Source organism: Pan paniscus, chromosome 10 (assembly GCF_029289425.2).
Source record: "Pan paniscus chromosome 10, NHGRI_mPanPan1-v2.0_pri, whole genome shotgun sequence".
Classification (NCBI taxonomy): Eukaryota; Metazoa; Chordata; class Mammalia; order Primates; family Hominidae; genus Pan; species Pan paniscus.
The window spans coordinates 70,464,817-70,490,775 of NC_073259.2; the positions used below are offsets into that span (position 1 = coordinate 70,464,817).

The following is a 25,959-nucleotide window of genomic DNA, read 5'->3' on the forward strand; positions in this document are numbered from 1 at the left end:
AAACACAGCCGGGATGATGGATTTCAAATTGTTGCCAGCTCTTCAGGCAGAATGGGTAAGAAATAAAGAGAAAATGTATGTAAGATCACAGTCCAACAGCACACTTTTCATGCTCAAGGCTCAAGGGAAAACAAGAACGACTTTATTCTTTATCCATAGACCCCAGATAAATCTTTTCTGCCTTGCATGATCATATCCTAAATATGTACATAGCTGCAGTTTCTGGGTGTATTCTAGCTTCTGTAGCTCTCTTTGTAATAGTTCAACCAAATGTCCACTATTTATAGGTCTCTGAGCAGCAACAGTTAGCAAATGTAAACCCAGCAACCCGAGCTAGCTGCCCTGCAGCTTCCTCACCTTTGCCACCAAGGTCACCCTTCCCTTCTGGCCATGGGCAGCAGCTGATGGCCACATGGGCCACAACCAGAGGTGGTGTGTAGGGTGGGTGCCTGGTCTGACACCAGCTATTTAGTTTCATTCCCAACTGGGTGCACTGCAACTCAATTTTGGCACTGCCCACTCAGGCTTAGTGCAGACCTCACAAGTTAGAAAGCATGATCTCCAACAATACTGCCCTATGTCTGATGCCAGCCACACTTTGGGAGTCCCCAGGCTACAGCATTTATGACAGGCTGGATATAAATCTGGCGGTTCCCGCAACCCTCTTTGGTCAATAATTTGCTATAACAGCACACAGAAGTCAGAAAAACACTAATGATGACAGTTTTATTATTATATAAAGCATACAAATCAAGAGAATCTGCCAAATGAAGTGACACAAGGGGTGAGGTCTGAGAGGGAACATGGAGTTTCTATGGCCTCTCCACATGGAGCCAGGGCAGATCACCCTCCCTACACATTAGTGTGTCCACCAACAAAATTCAACCAAGCCCCAGTATCCAGAGGTTTTTTTAGGGCTTCATTACATAGGCCTGATTGATTGAATCATTGGCCATGTGAATGAACTCGATCTCCAGCATCCTTCCTTCCCTTTCCAGAGGTGGGGCTGACTTGAAACCCCAACCCTGCAATCGTGTGTGCTTGGTCTTTCTGGTAACCAACCCCCTTCCCCCAACGCCATAACCTCCCAACACTATGTAAGAGCCCACCAAGAGTCACCTCATTAGCATAAACCCAGGTGCGCTCTGGCAGCCAATGAATAAAAAAGACACTCTGTCACTCGGGAAATACCAAGTGATATGATTGGCCAATCGTAAAACATTATGTTATTTCATCAGACTGGCTTCATCATGTATTAGAAACAAGTTTTACATGTAGGAATTGCTTCAATATCTATTTCAGTATCTTAAAGTCTTTTTCTATCAGATTGATACCCCATAAAAACAAATAATCAGTGAAATGTTTCAAAAATAGAAAAAATGTATAAAATGAGCTGGGCACAGTGGCTCACACCTGTAATCCTAGAACTTTGGGAAGCCAAAGCAAGAGGATCACTTGAGGCCAGGAGTTGGAGACCAGCCTGGGCAATGTAGCAAGACCCCACCCTACAACCAATCAATCAATGAGAAAAATGTATAAAGTTCATATAACCTAAATAGCCTCAGTTTAAAACATGGGGAATTTATTCATGAAATTGCACAAAAATTAGAAATGCAGCACCTACTGCATGATCAACAGTTGTTTCCACACTCCATTTGTGTAAAACTGATCTATGGCTCATGGCTGTAATTCCTGTTCACCAACACCTTGTGCCTTTTGTGTCTACGCATCTTATAATTATGATCAGACAGAGCCATTATTTGAAAAGAGCCAGGATCTTCTGGAATTAGAGCATACCGTATTCTTTCGGTCTCACTTGTCTCCTGGGAATTCCATGGCTGGGCTTCATCATTTTAAGTTTCTTATGCTCACCCTACTTGGCATTACTCCATTTCTTCTCACCATGTAACATCTGCTTGGCAGAGTAGGTGAAGACCTATGGCTGCCAAGTAAAGGTGGAGGTGAAGGTGTGTGCAGGACCACGTGGTCTGGGACCCATCTAGCCAGCTGTCAGTTCATTGGTGGTGACAGTGAAATGCCTTTCCAGCTGTGCACCACCCTGTACTGGGTCCAGTTCCCAGAGTCAGCAAGACAGTTGTCACTGCTATATTCTGCAAAGCTATAATCTAACTTAGAGTTGAATGCCATTTTGACATCACACCGTGTTTGCCTCACCTCCCAGAATAACATATTGGTCTGTACTCAATTCAGATTTTTAAATTCACCATCCCTCATGCCACATGATGCCCTGTTTGAAAAATCTAGTGAAGAATGTTTAGGTCTCTGATGCTAATGAGAAAGTTTAGTCTGAGTGCAAGGTCTCTTCAGTGCAACCTGGCACATCACCTTCATCCAACTTTGAATTTTTTGTTAGGCCTCTGTGTTGTGCTGACCCCCAAAAGCCATTCAAGATCTTTAACCTGAGTGTGCCCCAGCCTGTTGGCAGTGGATTTTTGGAAAGCTCAGAGACCAGTAGAGAGACCAGGGATGAAAGACTGAGGGGAAAAAATAGGGATTTTCTAGAAAAAGGTATTTGGAATCAAAGAGGAATTTCAAGGGAGTATTAGCATCTGTCTATTTTATAAGAGTTAAAGGAGAGAATGGGTAATAATGAAATGGGAGTGGCCAGTATGGACCACTCTCACAAAAGAAATGTTAAAACCCATTGTTATAGGCATTTTTTGAGTGACCAGAATGCTTATGACTTCCCAGTAGATAATATCTCAAAGTCATGCTCTCACAATTTTACACATGTAAATGGGACTTTCTAATCTAGAGAAGCTGCCCAAATACTGTCACGGAATTATTTCATTCTCTTACTTAGTTGGTCCAGATCCAATAAATGATAGTCTAGGTTTTAATGGAACCCAGAGGAACCATAGTTTTGACTGGAGCAGTCTTTCACCTAATGTCCTCGTCTCTACATAATTATTAGTAGCACTTCTTTTATGCTCCAATGTGTACCTATTTAGCCAATAAATTGTTTGATTACCAAATCAGCATGTACGATGAGTATGGTTAAGAATTTTCTTTATAGTTCATCCAATGAGTAGTGATGTTAGGAAATCATTGGTTAGACCTTAAGTTATCTACAGTGGTCATTCTCAAACTTTAGCATGCATCACAACCACCTAGAGGTCTCATTAAAACACCAATTACTGGGCCTTCAACCCCGGAGTTTCTGATTCTGTAGATCTGGAGTAAGGCCTAAGAATTTGTATTTCTAACCATTTCCCAGGTGATCTAGGGAAGACAGACTTTGAGAACCACCAACTTGCCAGGTACGGTGGCTCACACCTGTAATCCCAGCACTTTGGGAGGCCAAAGCAGGCAGATCATCTGAGGTCAGGAGTTCGAGACCAACATGGAGAAACTCTGTCTCTACTAAAAATACAAAAATTAGCTGGGCGTGTTAGATGGCATGTGTCTGTCATCCCAGCTACTTGGGAGGCTGAGGCAGGAGAATCACTTGAACCCGGGAGGCAGAGGTTGCAGTGAGCTGAGACCCCACCATTGCACTCCAGCCTGGGCAACAAGAGCAAAACTCCATCTCAAAAACAAACAAACAAAAAAGAGAACCACCAACTCTCTTCCTCTTGCTGGGTAGAACTTTGAAGACAATGGAAAATACTTAAAGAGAGACTTCACAGTTTAAAGAACAACTAAATAAAATGGCAATGTCAGGGACTAGTGAAAGAACATTAGCTGGTGAGCTGGCCGGCTGCAAACACAGTACAATCAGATGACAGCAGGTAACGCTCTGTGACTATGACCATGTGGTGGACCCTTCCTTGAGCTACTCTGTAATTTTAAGGTTTCATCATCACTTGTTAAATATTTTTTTTTTCAAAAGGAGCAGTAGACTTTTAGCAGATTTACCCATTTATTTGTGTGAGACAAACCTAAAAATATACTATCAAAAAGTAACAGATGCATTTACCAAAACAGATTTTATTATTTATTTTTTTGAGAGGGAGTCTGGCTCTGTTGCCCAGGCTGGAGTGCAGTGGCGCAATCTCGGCTCACTGCAACCTCCACCTCTCGGGTTCAAGAGATTCTCCTGCCTCAGTCTCCTGAGTAGCTGGGATTACAGACACCTGCCACCATGCCTGGCTAATTTTTGTATTTTTAGTAGAGACGGGGTTTCACCATGTTGGCCGGGCTGGTCTTGAACTCCTGACCTCAGGTGATCCACCCGCCTCGGCCTCCCAAAGTGCTAGGATTACATGCATGAGCCACTGCACCTGGCCCAAAACAGTTTTTAATTCTATTTTTGCATTTTTGTTGTTGCATTTGGTTATGGTGCTAAACAATTTCTGGGGATGGTTTTTCTTTAGGTTCTCAGGTATAGTATTTTCTGTATAGTCATTGTATATAGAGGTGTGTGTGTGTGTGTATAGTTTTCCTTGAGTTCTGCATATGAGTACTTATTCCTAATTCTCCCTCTAATAAGTCATCTACAGTGAAAATAAATATAATTTTCATATCTGAGGAATTTCAGTGACATCCTGTCAAAGTATTAGGCAAGACTGACAGAAAAGCTATTTTGATTTACATTTTAGGAAGAAATTTATTGAGTTGTGGATTAACTGAAACAATTATGGAGCCAAATTATTATTGTTTATGACTAAAGCACAAAATGGTTGTATTATTTGAACCTCAGCATAACTGGAAAATCCTGAATCCTGTCTTCAGGTTGCTCTTAAAAGATGAGCAGAGGAGAGATACTCAGACTGTCATGGAAAATTTGGGCAGACCCCTCTGTAAGAGTCTACCTAAAAGACTCAGATCTCGTCTTTCTGTAGGCCACCTTGAGTCTGGTGCCATCACTGGCTATTCAGCATTTTCTGAGTAGTATTTGAAAAATAAACTGCCTTTTTGTTTTGTTTTGTTGTTGACCTTTTTGGATTTTAAGGAGCAAGATGATCTTGATGTAACAGGCTTTTCATTATCATGATCAAGGACTTTGATCACCAAAATACACTTGTAAATACAAAATAACTGAAAGACTCAGAAAGACAATGACTGAACCATGAGCCCAGTAAACTAAAAATTCCAATGGTAACATGTTCAAAGGTAAAGAGGCTTTTAAGGTCAGAAGCATCTTTGTTGTATTAGGAGACCTTCATTGTCCTGGTTCTGCTATGATCTTCTGATGTGTAACTTTGGGTCAGTCATTTAATTTAACCTATCCTTTATGGTCTCCTCCATCTCCGCTAGTAAGGGACATTGTTCAGTGGTGTGCTAGTTGGTGTTTAACAACCAATTTGAGTAAGCCTCAATTATAGCATCTGCCTATGTCCATGGTGCAAATACTCCCACCAGGGTTGATTTCAAACTGCCAACACAGTGTCACTGGATGCAGAGGTGGAAAGAGATGTGCACCATTGGTCCTTACAAATGGCGCAACCCAGTTCTCTTCTCTGAGAGAACAGCTGTGGGATTTTGGCCTAATAATCCACTTTAGGGGCTGAATTATCCAGTCTGTCTGTTCACATTAATCATGCTAACCAACTATTTTGAGCTCTGTGAATGCGTTCTTATCCTCCAGGGGAAAACTGTTGTCTGTCAAGTGTGCATTTTCAAGCACTCAGTTTTTGACTTCAAAGCCCCCTTGGCAGACATTACTGTGGTATCACTTCCCTGTGTCCCACTCTTGCCACCCCTTCTGAAGCCACCATCAGTGCCCACATGGACTCCTGCAGTGGTTCTATATTGCAAACAACAGCAACTGACTCTCGTTATCTTAGGGAGAGAATGAATTTGTGGAAAGGATTACAACATTCAGAGGAAAGCAGAAACCAGACTCTATGAGCAGATTCCAAGAGAAAATCCAAGAGCTGGCCAGAGGTCCCACCTGGGGACAGCCTGGTTAGAGGAAGAGTGCCATTGCTGAGTGCTGGAAGCTGGCTCCAGCACAGAGGGCATCACCACGGCCAGAAGCCACCTCTCCAACTACCGTGAATGGAAAGAATTCTGTACTGTTTTGCTTCTTGGCATCTCTTGTTCCATATGAAAATCTCAGGCAAGAGCATCTGATGGGTCACCCTTTGGTCATATGACTGAGCTCTAGCTGCCACAGGGAGGGCAGACAGAGTATCAGCCTTTTCAGCTTCTGTCACAGAAGACTAGACCCAACCTTCCATCAGGACCCCACAGTAATGATTTCCTCAGATACAGGAAGGAGCTTCAGATTGTGGGCAGCCACACATTGGACGAATGCCCCCTTGAGTATTCAATACCCTATTCCAAATGTTTTCCCCTACTCTCACCATGAAGAAATCTCTAGTTTTTTTTCTATCTCAGCGAGATTTGCAAATGTTTCTACTTCATATTATTTGCAGAAGAAATAAACATTTATGTTCTTTTCAACAGGAGATGATAACTCAGATTAAAATATGGAAATTAATAAGTAATAAGATTAAGAAAGGCCTAAAGTCCCAAGGAGATTCAGTAGAATTCAGAATTGACAGGAAAAGAAAAACACAGGAAAAAGCAGGAAGAGACATGACTGGCCCTAAGGAAGTCCATTGGTAGGACCTTGGGTTGCTGGTGTCCCCAACAGTCTCTTCCTTTTTTGAGACAGGGTCTCACCGTGTCACCCAGGCTGGAGTATAGTGGCACAATCACAGCTCAGTGCAGCATTGACCTCCCAGAGCTCAAGCAGTCCTCCTACCTCAATCTCCTGAGTAGCTGGTACTACATGTGTGTGCTGCCACTCCTGGCTGATTTGTCTCTTCTGATGCCAAAGCTTTACCTAATTATGTTTCCTTTATGGGCAGAATGTTTCCCGCTTGACATTTCTGTAGGAAAAACAGCAATAGGGATCCGGGAGAATGCTGGGCAGGCCCCTTGCTCAGACCAGCTTCCCCATCATTTCATCATCAAATGCATCTCCAGATTCCTAGAGACCTTTGACAGATTGGGCCCCAGTCCCTGAGTCTGATGCCACTACAGCATCTAGGAATCAGCTGGCTGATGGCTGAGAGCAGTTCTGGGAGCTGGACTCCACCTCCCCTCTCTGAGTGTTTCTCACCCTCATGTTGGCTTAGCATTGGGACCAGTGCCCGTCCCCAGAGCCTCCCAGCAAGTCACTCATCAGAGGTGGTCACTCATCCTAGAGTCCTGCTTCTTCATGTTCCCGGTTACTGCCCTAGCAGTGCTGCTAAAGTTATTGATAAGAGGCCTTGTAGCTTGCCAGCCGTCTAAGCTGCCACTGGATCTGAGCCTTCTTAGACCTCCCCAGTCCTGGGTCACTCCCTCTTCTCTCTGTGGCTCTATCCCTTGGTGCCCTGTTGGCTGGGAATGGGCAGGACCCCACCATGAGCAGATGTAGCTGATGCATTCTGTAGACAGCTAAGGCTTATGGTTGGCTGGATTGAGGATGAGAAGTCTGGGACCAAAAGAGAAGACACAAGTAATTGCACTTCTGCCCTCCTGCTCATGGGGGTCAGAAAGTTTCTAAGAGGGAGAGTTGGGAAGGAGGAAGGAGGAGGAATGGGCCAGAGAAGTAAGGTGGGTTCTCGGGGGCTGTGGTCTCTATTCATAGTCCAGGCTGTTGTCTGGGGGGTGAGACCCACCACTTGCCACCACAGGAACAAAGCTAAGCTCAAGGGTCCTCATCACACTTGGTATCCACACCTGTTTTCCCAAGTCACTGCCCAGAGCCCTGCTTTCAGACTTGGTGCTATTTCAGGCCACCTGGGAGAGGTAGGTCTTGAAGATCACAGCTCTCTCAATGCCCCCAAGCAATTAAGAGCCACCATCTGGCATGCAGCCCATCCCAGAGGATGATTTGCAGATGAGGGCTAGTACATACAGTGCCTCTCGCCCCCAGGATGCCCGCTGCAGAAGTTTTTACTGCCATCTGTCTTTACCCATACCAACTCCCCCACTGGTCTGGAAACAGTCTAAGGATGGAAATTCTGACCCATGAGTCTTTGAAACTCCAGAGCCCAGTGTTCTTCCTGACACCTTATAGCATTTTTTGAAATGTTGGTTGAAATATTTTGATCCTTTTTTTGGCAGAGGGGGTCCTCACTTACCTGCTTCCCTCTGCCTCCCTAAAGTCAGGAAGCCAGTAGGGATAGGGGCCTTCAGGCTCACACCTACAGAAGCTTAGGGCCCGCAGGACCATCCATAACATGGTAGTGGACAGTCCTGTCCTCCTGCAAGCCCTGTGCTGGGCATGGGTCACACCCCCTCCCATCATGGCTGTGCTGCCTATAAAGCCAGGGGTTATAGAATCAGCCCATCTCTCAGTACCTTCCAGCTGTAGCTTTTTTATTGTATACCTGGGCCCTGCTGAGATTAGGAGTCCCGTGAAGTCATTTTCATCCCAGAACTCTCCTCCTTCATGGGCACTTTCATGGAGACTCTTTTTCCCTCTGCCATTGGGAGCAATGACTAGATTAAATAGGCTCGTCCCTGGAAGGCTCCTAGGCCAGGATCCCCTTCCCACCAGCACACTGAAAGTGGTGCCATGAAAAAGGGGCCAGGCAGGAACACGGCAGTGACACCAGCCTTTGCTGGGTGCCATGCACGTCTCTAAGGCGTGGGCTTCAGCCACTCTGCATATGGCCTCAGCTAACCAAGGATGCTTTCTGTTTGTCATATTGCTTTATAATTTTGTAAAAATTCACAAATTTATAATATGTGAGTATATAATGTAAATCTGATATTTGAGCATTTAGATTTGAGCAATATTTCAAGGTATGATGATAATACTCTGAAGGGATTTGTTGCTTTACAAAATCTTTCAATCCTGTTTTGCTTTGTGTAACTAACACATTTCAAATTTCTCAATCCACACAAATTTGGTACTGCACCACATTTACAGGAATCTAACAGTTCACAAGGAAGATCCAGGGAGATCCAGACAGAATAGACAGGGAGACACAGAAAGAAGGATCTGGTTAATACAAGCTTGAAAATGAATCTTCAAGTCCTGTCACATGTTTTTCTAATGAGCAAAATTCACTCTTACTCTTCTTTCCTAACCCTAACCCTGTTTTTAGAATGAATTGTCAAGGTTTTCATTTATTTGTCAGTCCAAGAATAGTTTTTGTTGTTGTTGTTGTTTTAGAGACAGGGTCTCTGTGTGTTGCCCAGACTGGAGTGCAGTGGCATGATCATAGCTCACTACAGTCTCTACCTTCTAGGCTTGAATGATCCTTCCACCTCAGCCTCCCAAGTAGCTTGGACTATAGGTGTGCGCCACCACACACAGTTAATTGTTTAATTTTTAGTAGAGATGAGGTCTTGCTATGTTGACCAAGATGGACTATAGGTGTGCACCACCACACCCAGTTAATTTTTTAATTTTTAGTAGAGATGAGGTCTTGCTATGTTGACCAAGATGGTCTCAAACTCCCAGGCTCAAGCAGTCCTCCCACCTTGGCTCCCAAAGTTCTGGGATTATAGGCATGCACCATCATGCCTAGCCTTAGTGTTTTAATTTCAAAGAACACAGCTGTATCCTTTCTCTGTCACCTGCAGTCCCTGACACTTGTCAAACAAGACTGTGTTTTCTAGCCCATCCTTCCTCCCTCATGAATGCAAGGCCCACATCTGAGCCTCTGTGAGAACCAGTTGTTTTGTTGCCCACCTTGAGCAGTAGTTGTATATAGGTGGGTGTTCACTAGAAACTGGATGAGGAATCCCAATGCCAATGTCATGGGTATCTCCTAATTTTTTGAGATAATGCCTAATCTGCCCTCAAGGCCACCATGTTGGTGCAAAGGTGAGAAACTCATCATGCCCTTACTGAAATCGAGCAGAGGTGCTGGGGTACATGAGACACGCCCCCATAACCACACCCCATAACCAAATGATTAATTCTTGTTCCAGATTATTTTCTAAGTCTAAAGTTCTAGGAAAGAAGAAATGCTGTCTTTCCCTGAGAGATCTTCCAGTAAGTAGGCAGTAGCAGCGTGACTTGTGTGGCTTTTGAGAGCCATTTCTGCTGATGTCTTCAGACAAAAAGTGCAAAGAGAGGAATGCAATAGGTCATGCTGAGGCTCTGGGGGAAATGCTTAATGCTCCTCAGCCTAGAAGGCTTTGTGAATGAATTTTAGAATGGAAAATGCAGTATAAACATAAAGCTCAGGAAAGGATGGTAACCAAGAAAAACCTTAGGAAATGGTCTTGTGATAGCACATTCTAAGCGTAGCCATCAAGTCTGTATGCACAGGTGAAGGTACATATTAAATGGTTTACCGATACTCCATTACAAGACATAGTATATTTCATGGGTTGTTCTTTATTAGCAGTGTTTCAGAGCATTCTACAAAATCACAGTGAATGTCAACTGTTGCTGCATTTCTATCAGTACCTGCACTTGCATCCATGATACCATACCTAGAGGGTTTGTGTTTCTGATTTTTAATAAATCAATCGTTAGCATACCCCAGAAGAAGAAATCAAGGGGGCCCAAGGTATAGTAGCTTCTGTTTGGAGATTCACTATAGTCTTTGTTTTCCTTAGCAAGTTCAGAAGCTAAGCATAGATATCTCCATTAGACATGCGGAGTGATCTGGTGCAGTGACAGAATACAAGCTTTTCAATCAAACAGAGTGGAGGCCAAAGCCTGGTTTAGCCACTAACACCACCTATATGACCTTGGGCAAGTAACTAATCCTCTTGCCTCAGTATTGTCATCTGCAAAAGGGGATGGAAATAGTCCCTACCTTATGGAATTGTGGGTATCGGTCATAGCATGATTAAAAAGTGCCTGCCATTTGGTAGGCAGCCCACAAGTAGGATACATTACTATGATGTAGAACCACAGTTCTTGCTTTTTATAGCTTACCCACAGTCAACTTTTAATATGTACCTAATAGAGCTAAAAAGACCAAGACAATTTCTCCAATGTTCGCCTAACATAAGCCAATCACATTATTTCTTAATCTCATTCTGTTATGGAGAAAAATTATTACATTCTTTATATTTTCTTGAGCCAGTGGACAATTAAGTAAGAATAGGGATAGATTATATAAGAGCTATTCCACTATGTAATATGGAAGAACTTGCCCAGAAGTGGAGGTCAGGTGCAGGGACATTTGCTGCTATTGTGCCTTGAGACCTCAAGGAAACCTAAACTTTCTAGGTTTCAGGCTGGGCATTTGCAGTATACTGGGTGTGGACTGTATGGTTTTGAGGCTGCTTCTAGCCAAAATGCCGTGTTTCTGTTTGCTCACTTGGCAAGCTCAATCTTCTCTCAACAATTTGTTTTTTTAAGCTGTCTTTACATCATAGCTCACAGAATGACGAGCTGGAAGAGACACAGACACCACCTAGGGTGACATTCTGATTTTACAGATAAGGAAACTGGGACTCAGAGAATAAGGCTCTCTTCCTCCTTATATCTTATAGCTAGTTTTTTGCTAAGATAAAACAAGAACCGGGGTGTCCTGACTCATAGATTGGTGCTCTTTCCGTTATACTCCCATTTTCCTTTTCCCACAGATCAGATATCACATTTAAGAACTAAATATGAAAACATAGCACAGCTGATTTTTTTTTTGACAAAGTCTTTACTCTTGTAGCCCAGGCTGCAGTGCTGTGTTAATGATCTCAGCTCACTGCAACCTCCACCTCCTGGGTTCAAGCGATTCTCCTGCCTCAGCTTCTCGAGTAGCTGGGATTACAGGTGCCCGCTACCACACCTGGCTAATTTTTGTAATTTTAGCAGAGACAGGGTTTCACCATGATGGCCAGGCTGGTCTCGAACTCCTGACCTCAGGTGATCTGCCCACCTCGGCCTCCCAAAGTGCTGGGATTATAGGCATGAGCCACCGTGCCTGGCCCAGTGCAGCTGACTTTTGACACTTGCAACCTAATCATTTTATTGAATGACTACAAGGTTTCTACACTTCTATCTAATGGTCTTTTAATTGCCCAGAGAAATAGATAACTGTTAGAATTTAGAGATAAAAGGGTATGGTTTACATGGTGTGTGAGCCCTAAAGGGACTTCTCAAGGACATGATGGTTCATCTTGAAGTTTTGCATTTTAGAATCTTTGAGAAGCTCTGGATTTCCACTCACCCACTTACTAGGACCATACATTATAGCCTCAGAATCTAACAGTTAATCTACATCTTCCCTGACTTTATACTACCCTGTGGTCAAATATGTTTATTCCTGGTGAAGTAAGGAGATTATTTCATTTTGACCAAAGTCATCATGGGAATCTAATAATCATATGCGTGATCGCAAGATGTACATAGCATGCATGAGTAAACCAAGAAATAACAAACTAAATCAAACTGCTTTGTTAGATGGCATACATATTACAAGTCGACATGGAGAGGAAGTGGTGTCCTGTTAACTAGTATCTTCTCTGTGTGTCTGTCCTGTGGTTCTGGCTTAGGTTAAAGTCTGGGGTTTACCTTCCTCTTCCCCTGCTCAGATTGAGCCTTCTGTGGAAGCCGTAAGAGCAGAGAGAGAAACTTCTGAGTATTTAATTGGCAGCTACTTTCAATGGAAAAGCATATTCACTGTGTAAGAATGCTGCTATATTGGAGTTAATTTTCATGAAAAGAATGTACAGTAATCCCCCTTCTCCATGGCTTTGTTTTCTGTGCTTCCAGTTACCCACAGTCAACTACAGTCCGAAAATGGTAAGATATTTTGAGAGAGAGAAACAGAAGCCACTTTTATCACAGTATATTGTCTTAATTGTACTATTTCATTATTAGTTATTGTTAATCTCTTACTGTGCCTAATTTATAAATTATCCTTCATCATAGATATGTATATATAGGAAAAAATGTAGTATATCTAGGATTCAGTACTCTCCACAGTTTCAGACATCCACTAGGGGTTTTGAAATGTATCCACTTCAAATAAGGGGGACTACTGTACTTTCTGCAGTAATTTTGAAGAAAAATCAGTTGTGGAACTGATTTTTACAAGACTGCTTTCTTCAAAAAAGAGAACAGAAAGCAATCAATTTAAGTTGTTTTTTTTTTTCCATTGTAGTGAGAAATGTAAAGCATTCAATTCAGGTCTCTTAAAAATTAAGAAAAGGAACCCTAAAATATTCAATATTAAAATGATTTTTAGTTGTACATTATATATTTGTCTCAGATTAAGACCAGCAGATACACAAGGGAAGGGAGGAGTGGAACAAGAAGCAGAAAGGTAGGAGAGAAAAGGCTGAGAAACAAACAAACCAAAACACAGACAGATACAAGGAGTGAAAGAAAGATTAGAAAAACCAGAAGAGGGTTGGAAGACAGAATAATATGTAGGAATGAAGAGAAAAGATGACAGGACTGTGTAGCTTTTGCACTTAAGCACAGCTTCTCATTACTTTTGTCATCCTTTGTTTGAAGTCTTACTCTCCACCTATGAACTATATGTTCCATAAGCACGAGAATTATGCTGGATTTTGCTTACTATTGTTTTCCCAGTGCCTAACAGAGACATAGTAAACACAAGCAAGGATTATTAAGTGAATGGATGAACAAAGAAACAAATGAAAAAAGAGAGTGTAGGGAAAGGGAGTTCTGTGGCTCAAATGGCACCAGCTATGGTCCACTGAGAGCTGCCATTGTTTCCTCAAAAGCAAGAGGCCATGGACTTGGCTGATCCTGGCCCCTGAGATGCTTGCAATAGTGTTTCTTTGGAGGCAACTTTACAAATGCTCACACACTATCTGTGAGAGTTGCAGTCTACTGTTAGAACAAGGTTTTGCATCTGTTTCTTTTGGAAACTTTTTGCAGGTTGATGTTTTCACCATCCCTCACATTCCTGGTACCTTCTTACCCCAAGCCCAGTCTGTGATGCTCCCAAATCCCCCTGCCCCAACAACCCCTCTGGAATCCTTGTGCTGTTATATGTTGAAAAAATCTCTCCCAGAATGCTGCTTTCTTGGCTCTCCCAAGAGGAGCCCTGTCTTAGTCTGTTTTGTGTTGTTGTAACAGAATACGTGAGACTGGGTGGTTTATAATGAACAGAAATTTATTGGCTCACAGTTCTGGAGGCTGAGAAGTCTGTTTTCAAGGTGCCCACGTCTGGTGAGGGCCTTCTTGCTGCATCATCATAGGATAGAAAGTGAGAGGGGGAGAGAGAGCAAGAAAGGACCGAACTTGCCCTTTTGTTACAGCACCAATCCCCACCCCCATGAGGTGGAAGCCTCATAGTCTAATCACATCTTAAAGGTCGCACATCTTAATACTGTTACAACGCCAATTAAATTTAAAAATTAAATTGAATTTTGGAGGGGACAAGCATTCAAACCATGGTGACCCCCTTCTCCTTTAGCCCCTTGGTGGCAGCTGCCTATTTTCCCAACCTGTCTGTATTAAGAGCCCTAGAAAAGGGTCAGCACTCTGGGCTCCTCATCACCAAGAAATCAACACACCTGAAACCTCCCATAAAAATGCACTTTTCTAATCCTTCCCATCCTATCCTTTAATACCTCCTGGTCACTTTTGTTCATTCATACAGATTTTGGCCCTTGGCCACCCACAGCCTCCTCATCTACCCCAACTACTGACCTGCAGGATGACTTCAGGAGTTTAGTGCACAATTCATCTAAAAGATTAGCCTCTGCAAATTCTGTGATTTTTTTTAAATGGTGGTAAAATGTATATAACACAAAACTTACCATTTTACCATTAAAGTGTACAGTTTTGTGGCATGAAGCACATTCACATTGTTCTGCAACCATCACTGATCTATCTCCAGAAATTTCTTATCTTCTCCAGCTAATAGTCTGTATCCATTAAACACTAACTTCCCAAGTTCAGTGATATTTACTTTTACCAGACTTAAGGCACTCTCACCCCAAAATTTTCATTTCCTGAAGTTGTTCTACCTTCGGAATTTTAAATTTTGTTATTCTATTTTCTGTCCACAATCTCCTGTCTTGCCAACAGACTTTGATGCAGACAGATCTGAGTTGGGATCCCAGCTAATCCAGTTACTAGCTTCATTTCTTAATCTATTTTGTGTTGCTGTGAAGGAATACCTGGGACTGGGTAATTTATAAAGAAAAGAAAGTTATTTAGGTCATGGTTCTGAAGGCTACACAAGAAGCGTGGCACCAGCATCTGCTTGGTTTCTGGTGAGGGCTTTTGTGCTGCGTCAAAATATGGCAGAGAAAGGCCAAAGGGGAAGTGGGCATGTGTAAAAAGACACCAAACCAAGCATCCTGGCTTATAACATCGCACTCTCATGGGAACTAATCCACTCCCCCAAGAACCCATCCAGGCTCCTAAGAGTGAGAACTCACCGGACGTGGTGGCTCACGCCTGTAATCCCAGAACTTTAGGAAGCCGAGGCAGGTGGATCACTTGAGGTCAGGAGTTCAAGACTAGCCTGACCAACATGAAGAAACCCCATCTCTACTAAAAATTCAAAATTAGCCGGGCATGGTGGCGCACACCTATAATCCCAGCTACTCGGGAGGCTGAGGCGGGAGAATCACTTGAATCCAGGGGGCGGAGGTTGTGGTGAGCTGAGATTGTGCCATTGCACTTCAGCCTGGACAACAACAAGAGTGAAACTCAGTCTTAAAAACAAACAAACAAACAAAAAACAAAAACAAACAAACAAAAAAGAATGATAGCTCACTTACTACTGTGAGAATGGCACCAAGCCAATTCCTGAGGGATCTGCCCCCCGCCCCCCCCCCCACCGCCGTGACCCAAACACCTCCCATTCGGTCCACTTCCAACACTGGAGATCAAATTTCAACAGGAGGTTTGGAGAACGCAGACAAACCATATCTAAACCATGGCACCTCACTTTCTTCATTTGTAAAATTCAGATAATACATAATATAAATACTGGATAGATAACAGAACCTAAGTTCACAGAATTGTTGAAAGGAATAAGTGCTTAAAGAGCATTTAGCACAGGTCTGTTCTCCTCCCTCCTTCCTACCAGTTCACACATTAACGTGCATCACATCAACCACCGCTCTACTGATCTTCCCAGCTCCCTTAAACCTTGATCTTCCTGATGCTCATCCCAGAGAGACACAGCATACTGTGTCAGTCCAGCTTTCTGCCTCATCTGCACATCCACCTGGGCTGTGTGTGAGCAGCTGGCCCAGCCACACTACCGTGCAAGCATTTCATGGGCCCCTGTTAGGTTTCCTCTGCTCTTCCCCCACATGCCTATTTCAGATCTTTCCCTTTTGCTCCGTCTCCCTACCCAGCCACTGTCTTCTCTGTTTCTGTAAACCAGAGTCCTTAACACTTTAATGATATTAGAACCACACACATTCCCTGAGGTCCTGATTTGGTAAGAGGTGGTGGGGTGGGAATCTGCAGTTTTAACAAGCAACCAGGGGATTTTGATACACACAGTGTGCAGCCCACTCTTTGTGGAGGGCTGTCCTGAGCCATAAGCTCCTTAAGAGCAGACACACAGTCTTATCTGACTTTCACCCCTAAATACCTAACAATAGATGCTGAAGGATTGATTGAATGAATGAATCTGTCACTCTGCACTTTAGAGTAAGTTACTGTTCACCTTTGAAATGCTAATTAGCTACAGCTGTTTAAATGCAGTTTAAAACTCTTCAATATATTTTATCTTTAGTTCTTTATCATCCCTTTTCACTGCCATTGGGGGTAGGGAACTATAAAGAACTTGTTATTCTCTGATGCAACAACAACAAAAAGCCAACCTAAGGGCCAGGTAAGATTGAGCCTGCAGTCTAGAGATACACAAATTGGGCCTTGCCACTGTCACTTAGGGAAGAACACTCCAATGACTCTCATTCTAGGGATCCCACAGGCAGAGGTTGTTGTAGCCATTTCAGTGGATATCTCTGGAATGGAAAGAGTTTCAAGCATGATGCTCACTGCTAGGGATGTTGGGAGAAGGTGATTTAGAGAAATAGGTGGGTAGATAGAGACAAAGACTGGCACACCCCATCAATGCTGCAGAGGCTTCAAATCCCAGCTTTGCCATTTACTAGCTTGTGACAAGAGTAATGAAACTTAGAGCGTCTTGTTTCCTTATCTGTAAAATGGGGACCACATGATTTACCTTGCAGAGCTTTGGGGAGGATGGAAAAATGTCATATAAGTAAGGCATAGTGATTCTATGATGTTAGACAATCGAGCAGAGTCTTGAAGAAAGCATCTGTCAGTCTGCCATGATTGGAGGAAAAACACACACACACACAAAACACCTACATACACCCAGGCTGCCTACAAAAACAGAAGTGGAACCAGCTATTGCCCTGTGGGGAAGTCTAACTCTCACCCATTGCAATAAAATCTTTCCAAAGGGAGCAGACAGAGTAACCTCAGGCCATGCCCTCCCACTTCCCTCTTCCTCAAGTGGAGCTCTGAGGGAGGCAGAGCTGGTGGGGAGCCTTTACAGAGGAAGTGGGAGGTAAAGTAGTGTGGGTGGCTGAGGCTGAAACATTTCTTTTACCACTTTCCTATACCATCCCCCCACTTCTCTTGTGTGCCAGGGGGAAAGAGAAACAGTGCATGCCTATGCTGTACCCACACACACTTGGATCTGCTCCCCCAGCCTCCAGACCCCACCTCATCATTCATCATCATTCACTGAATGCCTGCAGCCTTCACGGTGCTTTCTAAATGTCTCAGCCGGAACCTCCCTGGAAGCCCGTATAAAGTTTGCTTCAATATTTGGGGTCTTCCCCCAGCCCGTGAAGACCAGTGTCTAAGCCCTACTTCAGCCCCTCCCTATGCCAGGTTTTCTCTCTCCAATTTGAGTGCTAAGAGACTTTGGTTTAAATGTTAGTAATAATAAACAGCTATAGACATTCTCCCCTTCCATACTTATTCCCTTGTTCGCACACATTTATTTGCTTTCAGGAGAAGAATTTGGATTGGTTTCCTCGGATGCGAGCCATGTCCCTCGTTAGCAATGAAGGCGACAGTGAGCAAAATGAAATTCGGAGCCTTCAGGAGAAGTTGGAATCGACCATGAGTCTGGTCAAACAGCTGTCGGGTCAGCTGGCGGAGCTCAAGGAGCAGGTGGGTGCATTCAGGGAGATGGGGCTGGGTGGGATAAAGTCATTCACCACTTCCGGTGAGGGGAGACAGAGGGTCCAGGGAGCCAGGTCATTATCCACAGAGAATTGCAAAATCCGAGAAAGAAACCTCACGTTGTACTGTAGAACCACATCCCAGCAAATGGGGACTTCTACTTATCCCATCTCCCTGAGCCTCACGCGACACTTCTCGTTCTATGGAAGGGGGAAAGGATAAAATGCCAAAATACAAGCACCTCTTTGCATTTAAAAAAAAAAAAATCATTTTCTGCCATGATAGTAATTACTAAGCCCATGGGAAAGGCAAATCCTCATTAGTATCTGCCATTTCAATGCTATAATGAACCCCTTTATCATATAAAATTGTTAGTAAAAATATCAACAGTAACCATGGTAGCTATTAAAATGACTGTGGTGATGGTGACAGCTATGTGACAGGCAAGATCTGTTTTCTAAAATGGCTCCTGCTTCCTAACCACACAGAGGGGTTTGCTCTTTTTCTCTGTTTACGGAAACTCACTTTTAAAAAATCCCTTTTTTGATAAATATATTCTATATGATGCTGGACAGTAGGTAGTTGGGGAATATTAACTCAAAACGGTTGTGGCCCACCAGCACTGGGTAAGAGTGAGAAAATCCGCTGAACACACACTCTCTCTTTTCCCCCAGATGACAGAACAAAGGAAGAATAAGCAGAGACTGGGCTTCCTCGGATCAAACACACCCCATGTGAATCATCACATGCCACCACACTGATACCATGGGGGGAAGCCGTGACTAGCCTTTCATCAGTGTCCTGCCTGATCACTGAATAAAGAACTGAGATGGAGGGGAGTGAACAGTGCCTATTGTTGAAAAGTTAAAAACAACCAAGTGCCAAGATGTTGAGTGGGTTAGCTCCGAGAACAATTTATAACTGTGTTTTCATGGTTGCGAAGACCTAACCTCAAATGCATCTGCTAGAAAGCGTACATCACACATTCGCAATGCATCAGGAAGAAAAGGCTTGCCCAAAAGGCTGGAGAGGGCAGGGAGCGGCAGGATGGAAGGAGACACGGGGCAGGGAGAACTCTCTTCTGCTAAATCGATAGGAGTCAGTTTTGTCTTAAATGCTGACTACAGCCACTGACATGGTTGGCTGGAATTTCTTTCTTTTAATTGTGGCATATAGGTTTGTGACACAAGAAGTCATACTTTGGTGGCTAAGTTTTACTAAGGAAAATAACTGAAAAGATTAAAAGTGAGAGTTGAAAAGAGAAATGATAATGCTTCCAAACTGTAGCTGTCACAGGGCAATTTCTTTATTTATAACATGAAGCACAATGGATTTACAGCTCTAGGAACTTAGTACTTTGGAGCTTTTGCCTCTCACGCTGACAACATAACAGAATGTGATTGCCTTCTCTGGGATTCAGACAGGCTCTGTCAATGTGGAGCACAAAAGGAGATTTTCATATAACTTGTTAAAAACATGTTCTAAGTCATGTATAGGCTAAGATTTTAAGAAGATCTGGGGGAATAAAAAGCCAACAGTAAGCCTCAGGAAAGGGTTTTTTGAGACCATATGTATGCTATTAAAATATATTGAGATTAATACATGAAAATGCTTAAAAGTGATAGGAATTATTGAGAAACTTATGATGGTGGCATTGCCTTTTATAAACATGGAGTGAAAGCCATTTGACTCAACGTTTGCTGTGCTTAAAGAACTGCTTCAGGACCCGAGCGTTTTTATTTATGCTATTCCTGCAGTTAGGAAAAAAAAAATCCAAGAAATGTATTGAATACTCAAGAAAATGCCACATTTCAATTACATATTTAAAACTGTATCTGTAAGGGCTTTTCAAAATGTAGCAAGACAAAAATCTCTTATTCAAACTGTTTTTGTATTAAATCATGCACTCAGAATTTGTCGAGGGAGAGAATAACCTGGTGTGTTCAGGTTATTCTTAGAGACTACACATTTGGAATAGCAGAGTAAAATATGGATAATGAAAGTGTTAGGAAAAAAGTGATGTGACAGGGAGTGAAGGCACTTGATACCAGACTCCGGGAGATGCTCTGCAAGTTGACCTGGCCTCTCCCCCACAGGAACAAAACACTGCCTCCAGAGTCTTTAAATTCTCAGTTATCAACGCCAAGGTTTAAGGTCCAGATAGGGTTTGCTATAGGGTTTGCTCTGACAATTTTTAAAGCTTTTGGATTGTTCTAACATAGCTTAAGCTATTGGTTCCTAAAAATCCTAAATCAAGATCTATGTAGAATATAAAGGAAGCCTGAACCAATCCTTCCACACACTGTTAAGATGTAGACTTGGAACAAAGCTGTTGGGACCCAGAGCAATGAATTTTTGAACTGAAGCTACTGGTACTCCCCAGCACCACCTCATACTAAGAATTCCTCACTCTGACATGACAGTATTTTTTCTGACCAGGAGCTGAAAGACCCTGACATTCATGATCCAAAGATATAAGAAATTTTGATATGTCTGCATGCAGCACAGAACTTTGAACCTAGCAGGCAGTCAATAAATACATGAGAAATTCAGCTGTCATTCAGTTACTCTTAATTCTTTATAAAACTTTAAATGATACCACATATTTGTTTGTTTAAAATGGCTTTCCCAAAATCAAAGTAGACTAAAGCAGCCATCTTTAAAATCCAGGATCATCAATGCTATTAACAGTATGAGGTAAAAAGTACACTTTAAAATATTTTAATCAGGCAGAGTTTTATGGATAGAGAATAGAAGAGAAAGGTAGTAAATATTGAACATATTCCAATATAGGAACCTATCTCTGTTTTAGTACAAAATAAAATATTTCTGACATCTGAACTAGAGATCAAGAGAATAAATTCATTTGTATACATCTGAGCAACCTGTCTTTCAGATGATAAAGTATCTAGCCTTTTCTGACACCATAATAGTTCATTTTGTAGGGAATAAGCCATTAGGTGTATATAATTGCTTTCTAGAAATGACCTAATGTCCCCAACCACTGTGTAGTGGCAGATCACTGTTTCACAGCATATTTTCTCCCAAGGAAAGTATTCAAAAGAGACTGCAACTAACAAGACTCTTATTTCATCAAAATTTAAATATTTCTGAGTTGTATTTTTAATGCCTCTTTCTTTTCTGCCTAAATGCTTAGAAATTATAAAGCAAAAAAAAAAAAAAAAAAACAGCAACAAAAAATCGAAGCAGACAAAAAAGGCACTTTTCAGAACATCCAATTCCTAATGAAGAAGAGGAGAAGATAATGGGGAAATTTGACATTTGCTATAAATTTATATTTGTTATGTGTATGTTTGTTAATGCAACTGGAATATTTGACTTAGGTGAGTATCAGTTAACATCCTTGTATTTATATAGTGACATCAAAATAAATGCAATCATCTTGAACTTTGATGTTAAGGGAGATTTTGAAAAAATATTTAGTTATTTCAAATTCATATTGGTTCAAAAGTATCAGTTTCTGCTGAATAATATTTTTAATTTCAAAAGGGTTTTGTTCCCTCTGTGCTCCATTCTGAGGCTCAAGAGCTTAATGCAAGTATGTTTTCTGAGTTAAAATAACACTTTTAGATGAGAAAATGCTTGTATCATACAGGGCTATAATATAAATAAATAAATTGTATGTATGCAAAATTTATCATATTTTCTACCCCTTAAAAAATTAAGTTAGAAATGAGCTCATTTTCTTGCACATCAATATTTTTCTGTTGGTAAAGAGGACACAATTTCTAGTAGATTGTTAATAACATCAGGAAGATATTTCTTTCGTCAGAACTAATTGTGTGCTTATTCCCATATTCTCAGCTCATAACTCCCTGTTTTGGCTGCTCTCTTTATTTTACAATTGTTTTATTGCAAACAGCAAGGCAGTATAGCCCACACTCAGCCACTAGCCCCCAGTCCCCAGGACTGAGAATGAGTGGGGAGGCTGGGGAGTTGGTGAGAGAAGGTGGAGATAGGGATTTCTGCTTCCCAGTACTCTATCATTAGAGAAAAGGAGGGGTAAATATTAGCTAAGAAGAAGAAAAAAGCTTATTCTTCAGGGACCCAGTAGACTGGACGTAAGCAAGTAAATATTGCACAGGCATCATGATGTAATAGTTGATGGACCCCAGAGATACCCCTCACCCATGCAGAGAACAAAGCTGTGTGGAAGAGCAACTACCATAAGATGGTGTGTTCCTTCCAGCGGCTGTTAAAGCCATCCTGAATAACAAATCAGCTATTCCTACCTACAGACCCATTCCAATATGCTGTGATACACGACACGGTGCACCGCAGAGGAGACAGACATCTTCAGCACAAACACAGATGCCTGCAGGAGCTTGGCAAGTCACTAAATTGCATGAAATTGTGAGGTGCACACCAAATGCAGGGATGGGGGAGGCCGTGGGAAGCTCTGTATTCTCAAAATTTGACAGCTAATTCCGGTTTTTAGAAAATGCCTGAGGCCAGTAGAGGCCCCCTAGTCACTCACTACTGCTGTTTCTGATATAATTATTGAGAAAGCTATCTCATTTAATAGAAGAAAACACGCACTATCAAAACCAGATAGCCTAACGTGCATGTGAAAATCGAGAAAGCTGAAAACAAATCCAGGTACCCTTCTCTGAACTGGAGTGTTTCCACAGACTTGAATAATTTATGAAATTATCACACCAGTACTTCTCATATCACCAAGAAGACTTTCTCTCCTGCAGTAGAGGATTGTTATATTTGCCTAAAAAACACGATTCTAATATATGACAAGGGCAGATAATTTATAAGTGAATGTTAATAAAATTGGATGTGTATAACTTTTTTGTTTGCAATACTTTAAAGTGCTTTATTCATTTCTTGCCATGTTTCTAAGTAATATCTGCATTGGTATGAAAAGGCATTATGATTGCTATTTTACATAGCAAGACATGAGGTATAAAAAATTTGGTGACTTGAACCACACCGATGAGCTAATCCAGATGGACTAGTGTGCCTAAGGCTTATTGGGATTTGGTCAATTCCCCAATGTACCAACTCGTACTGGTGCATCACATGGTGTCTGATGCCCTGCTTGAGCTCAGTGGGCACAGACCATTGGGTGGCTTAGGATTTCCTGATTCTTAACACGCACAGCTTTAAATGATAGTTCCCCTCAGAAAAGAACTGAGTGTGCAACAGCTGAAGTCAACATGGGTGGCACGAATCACATGCAATCTGGAAATAGAATTCTTTGTTCATATGGGTATTTTCCAGTGTGCCACAGTTCCTTGAAGTAGTGTGGAAACATTTGTTTGTTTTGTTTGTAATCAGAGGAAAGGTTGGGGGAGGGCAATTGGACAGGGAGTTCCTCTTCCGGTGAGAGTAATTGGCACGAAGAGTGGGCAGTAGTGTGCATGTGGGGGCAGTGTGGTGGAAGTCCACAAGTCACCCTTCCTTTGCCTGGTCAACTGGGGTGCTTTGAGGAAGCCCTAGGAAGGCCTAATGTTCAGAGAACAACTCTAAGCCAGAATATGTGTACTTCAGCCTCACCTATGTTCCTCGCCCACATCAGAGGTGCTGGCACCTCACACAGAGCCGCATGGCAAACAAAAACAGTTACCAAATGTGATGCTGGGAGAAAATGTATAGAAACAGAGATACGTTGTTAAACTCCGTTTGACTCTGTTTCCCAGAAAATGATGGCTTTTACTGCTTCAGTGTGGATTTCCCCCCAGATTAGCCTTTTCCCCTTTAACTCTGGTCCTTGGGGCAAGATCAGCTCCAGGTAGAGTGGCCCTACTCACAGCTGTGGAAATGTGGCCACAGGCATGGATTTCCTCTACGATCCCCACCCCAGCACATCCTTGCAAAGCTCCCCTCCCCTCAGGTCTACTTGCATAGGACAGAGCTGCTTCGAAGGCTGCTCCCTGCTCTAATGACTGTGCTTTCTGTTTTTTTTTTGGTAATAATCATCTTCACTTTGGACAATTGTATCCTCCTTTCTCTATACCATAACTCACTCCCTCTTCCCCTCCAACGTGGGTCAGGTGTATCTTTGTGATCTTGGACTTCTAAGCACTAAATACGAATAAAAAGTCTGTAACCACAATACCTTAAAATTAGGCCCTGCAAACTATCTGATCTTTGACAAACCTGACAAAAACAAGAAATGGGGAAAGGATTCCCTATTTAACAAATGGTGCTGGGAAAACTGGCTAGCCATATGTAGAAAGCTGAAACTGGATCCCTTCCTTACACCTTATACAAAAATTAATTCAAGTTGGCTTAAAGACTTAAATGTTAGACCAAAAACCATAAAAACCCTAGAAGAAAACCTAGGTGATACCATTCAGGACATAGGCATGGGCAAGGACTTCATGTCTAAAACACCAAAAGCAATGGCAACAAAAGCCAAAATTGACAAATGGGCTCTAATTAAACTAAAGAGCTTCTGCACAGCAAAAGAAACTACCATCAGAGTGAACAAGCAACCTACAGAATGGGAGAAAATTTTTGCAATCTACTCATCTGGCAAAGAGCTAATATCCAGAATCTACAAAGAACTCAAACAAATTTACAAGAAAAAAACAACCCCATCAAAAAGTGGGTGAAGGATGTGAACCCACACTTCTCAAAAGAAGACATTTATGCAGCCAACAGACACATGAAAAAATGCTCACCATCACTGGCCATCAGAGAAATGCAAATCAAAACCACAATGAGATATCATCTCACACCAGTTAGAATGGTGATCATTAAAAAGTCAGGAAACAACAGGTGCTGGAGAGGATGTGGAGAAATAGGAACACTTTTACACTGTTGGTGGGACTGTAAACTAGTTCAACCATTGTGGAAGACAGTGCGGCGATTCCTCAGGGACGTATAACTAGAAATACCATTTGACCCAGCCATCCCATTACTGGGTATATACCCAAAGGAATATAAATCATGCTGCTATAAAGACACATGCACATGTATGTTTATTGCGGCACTGCTCACAAGACTTGGAACCAACTCAAATGTCCAACAATGATAGACTGGATTAAGAAAATGTGGCACATATACACCATGGAATACTATGCAGCCATAAAAAAAATGATGAGTTCATGTCCTTTGTAGGAACATGGATGAAGCTGGAAACCATCATTCTCAGCAAACTATCGCAAGGACAAAAAACCAAACACCACATGTTCTCACTCATAGGTGGGAATTGAACAATGAGAAAACTTGGACACAGGAAGGGGAATATCACACACCAGGGCCTGTTGTGGGGTGGGCGGGGGGGATAGCATTAGGAGATATACCTAATGTAAATGACGACTTAATGGGTGCAGCACACCAACATGGCACATGTATACATATGTAACAAACCTGCACGTTGTGCACATGTACCCTAGAACTTAAAGTATAATAAAAATATATATATATATTAAAAATTAGGCCCTGTGGTATTAAAAATATGAATGTACAACTATCAATTAGGGTTTGTCAGGGAAACAAAATCAGTATGGGTATCCTGGGCTGAAAATTTTATTTTAGGCATTAGATACCATGCAGTTATGGTAAAGACCTCTCCGGAAGGCTAATGCTTCTGTGTCTGGTGGTAGGCCTTAAGTCACTGTGAGTCAGTGGGGCTGGCAGTCAGGAAGGAAAGCTGGGTATGAAGCGGGAGAGAGTGAAGACAAGCCGGACTCATGAAGACAAGCTGGACTCATGAAGACTCATGAAGACAAACCAAAATTTGCATCTAGCTCTCACCACCTCCAAACTCCATAGTGTGGGTGACCTAAAAACAAAGCTGGCACCCTTCCTCATGGAATTGCATGTGCATCTGACCCAGGACTCAGACGAGCTGAAGGAAGAGATCTCATGGGAGCTGGAGGACTGTGGGCTAGCTACTGCCCACACCAACAGAGTGAGCCAGGAGATGAGGCTGGGAGCTGCAGCGGCACCTGTTGCCTGCTCCTTCTGAGCTTAGTGACTGTGCATCA

General features: G+C 42.3%; 1 protein-coding gene across 1 annotated transcript in view; it reads left to right on the forward strand.

The window, feature by feature from the left end:
- Positions 1-22,810, forward strand: part of ITPR2 (inositol 1,4,5-trisphosphate receptor type 2) — a 506,436-nt gene extending 483,626 nt beyond the window's left edge. The window contains exons 56-57 of the mRNA XM_003828909.5: positions 17,816-17,977; positions 18,664-22,810. Coding sequence (XP_003828957.3) covers positions 17,816-17,977; positions 18,664-18,750 — 249 coding nt within the window. The 3' untranslated portion in view covers positions 18,751-22,810. The remainder of the gene's footprint in view (positions 1-17,815; positions 17,978-18,663) is intronic.
- The last annotated feature ends 3,149 nt before the right edge of the window (positions 22,811-25,959 follow it).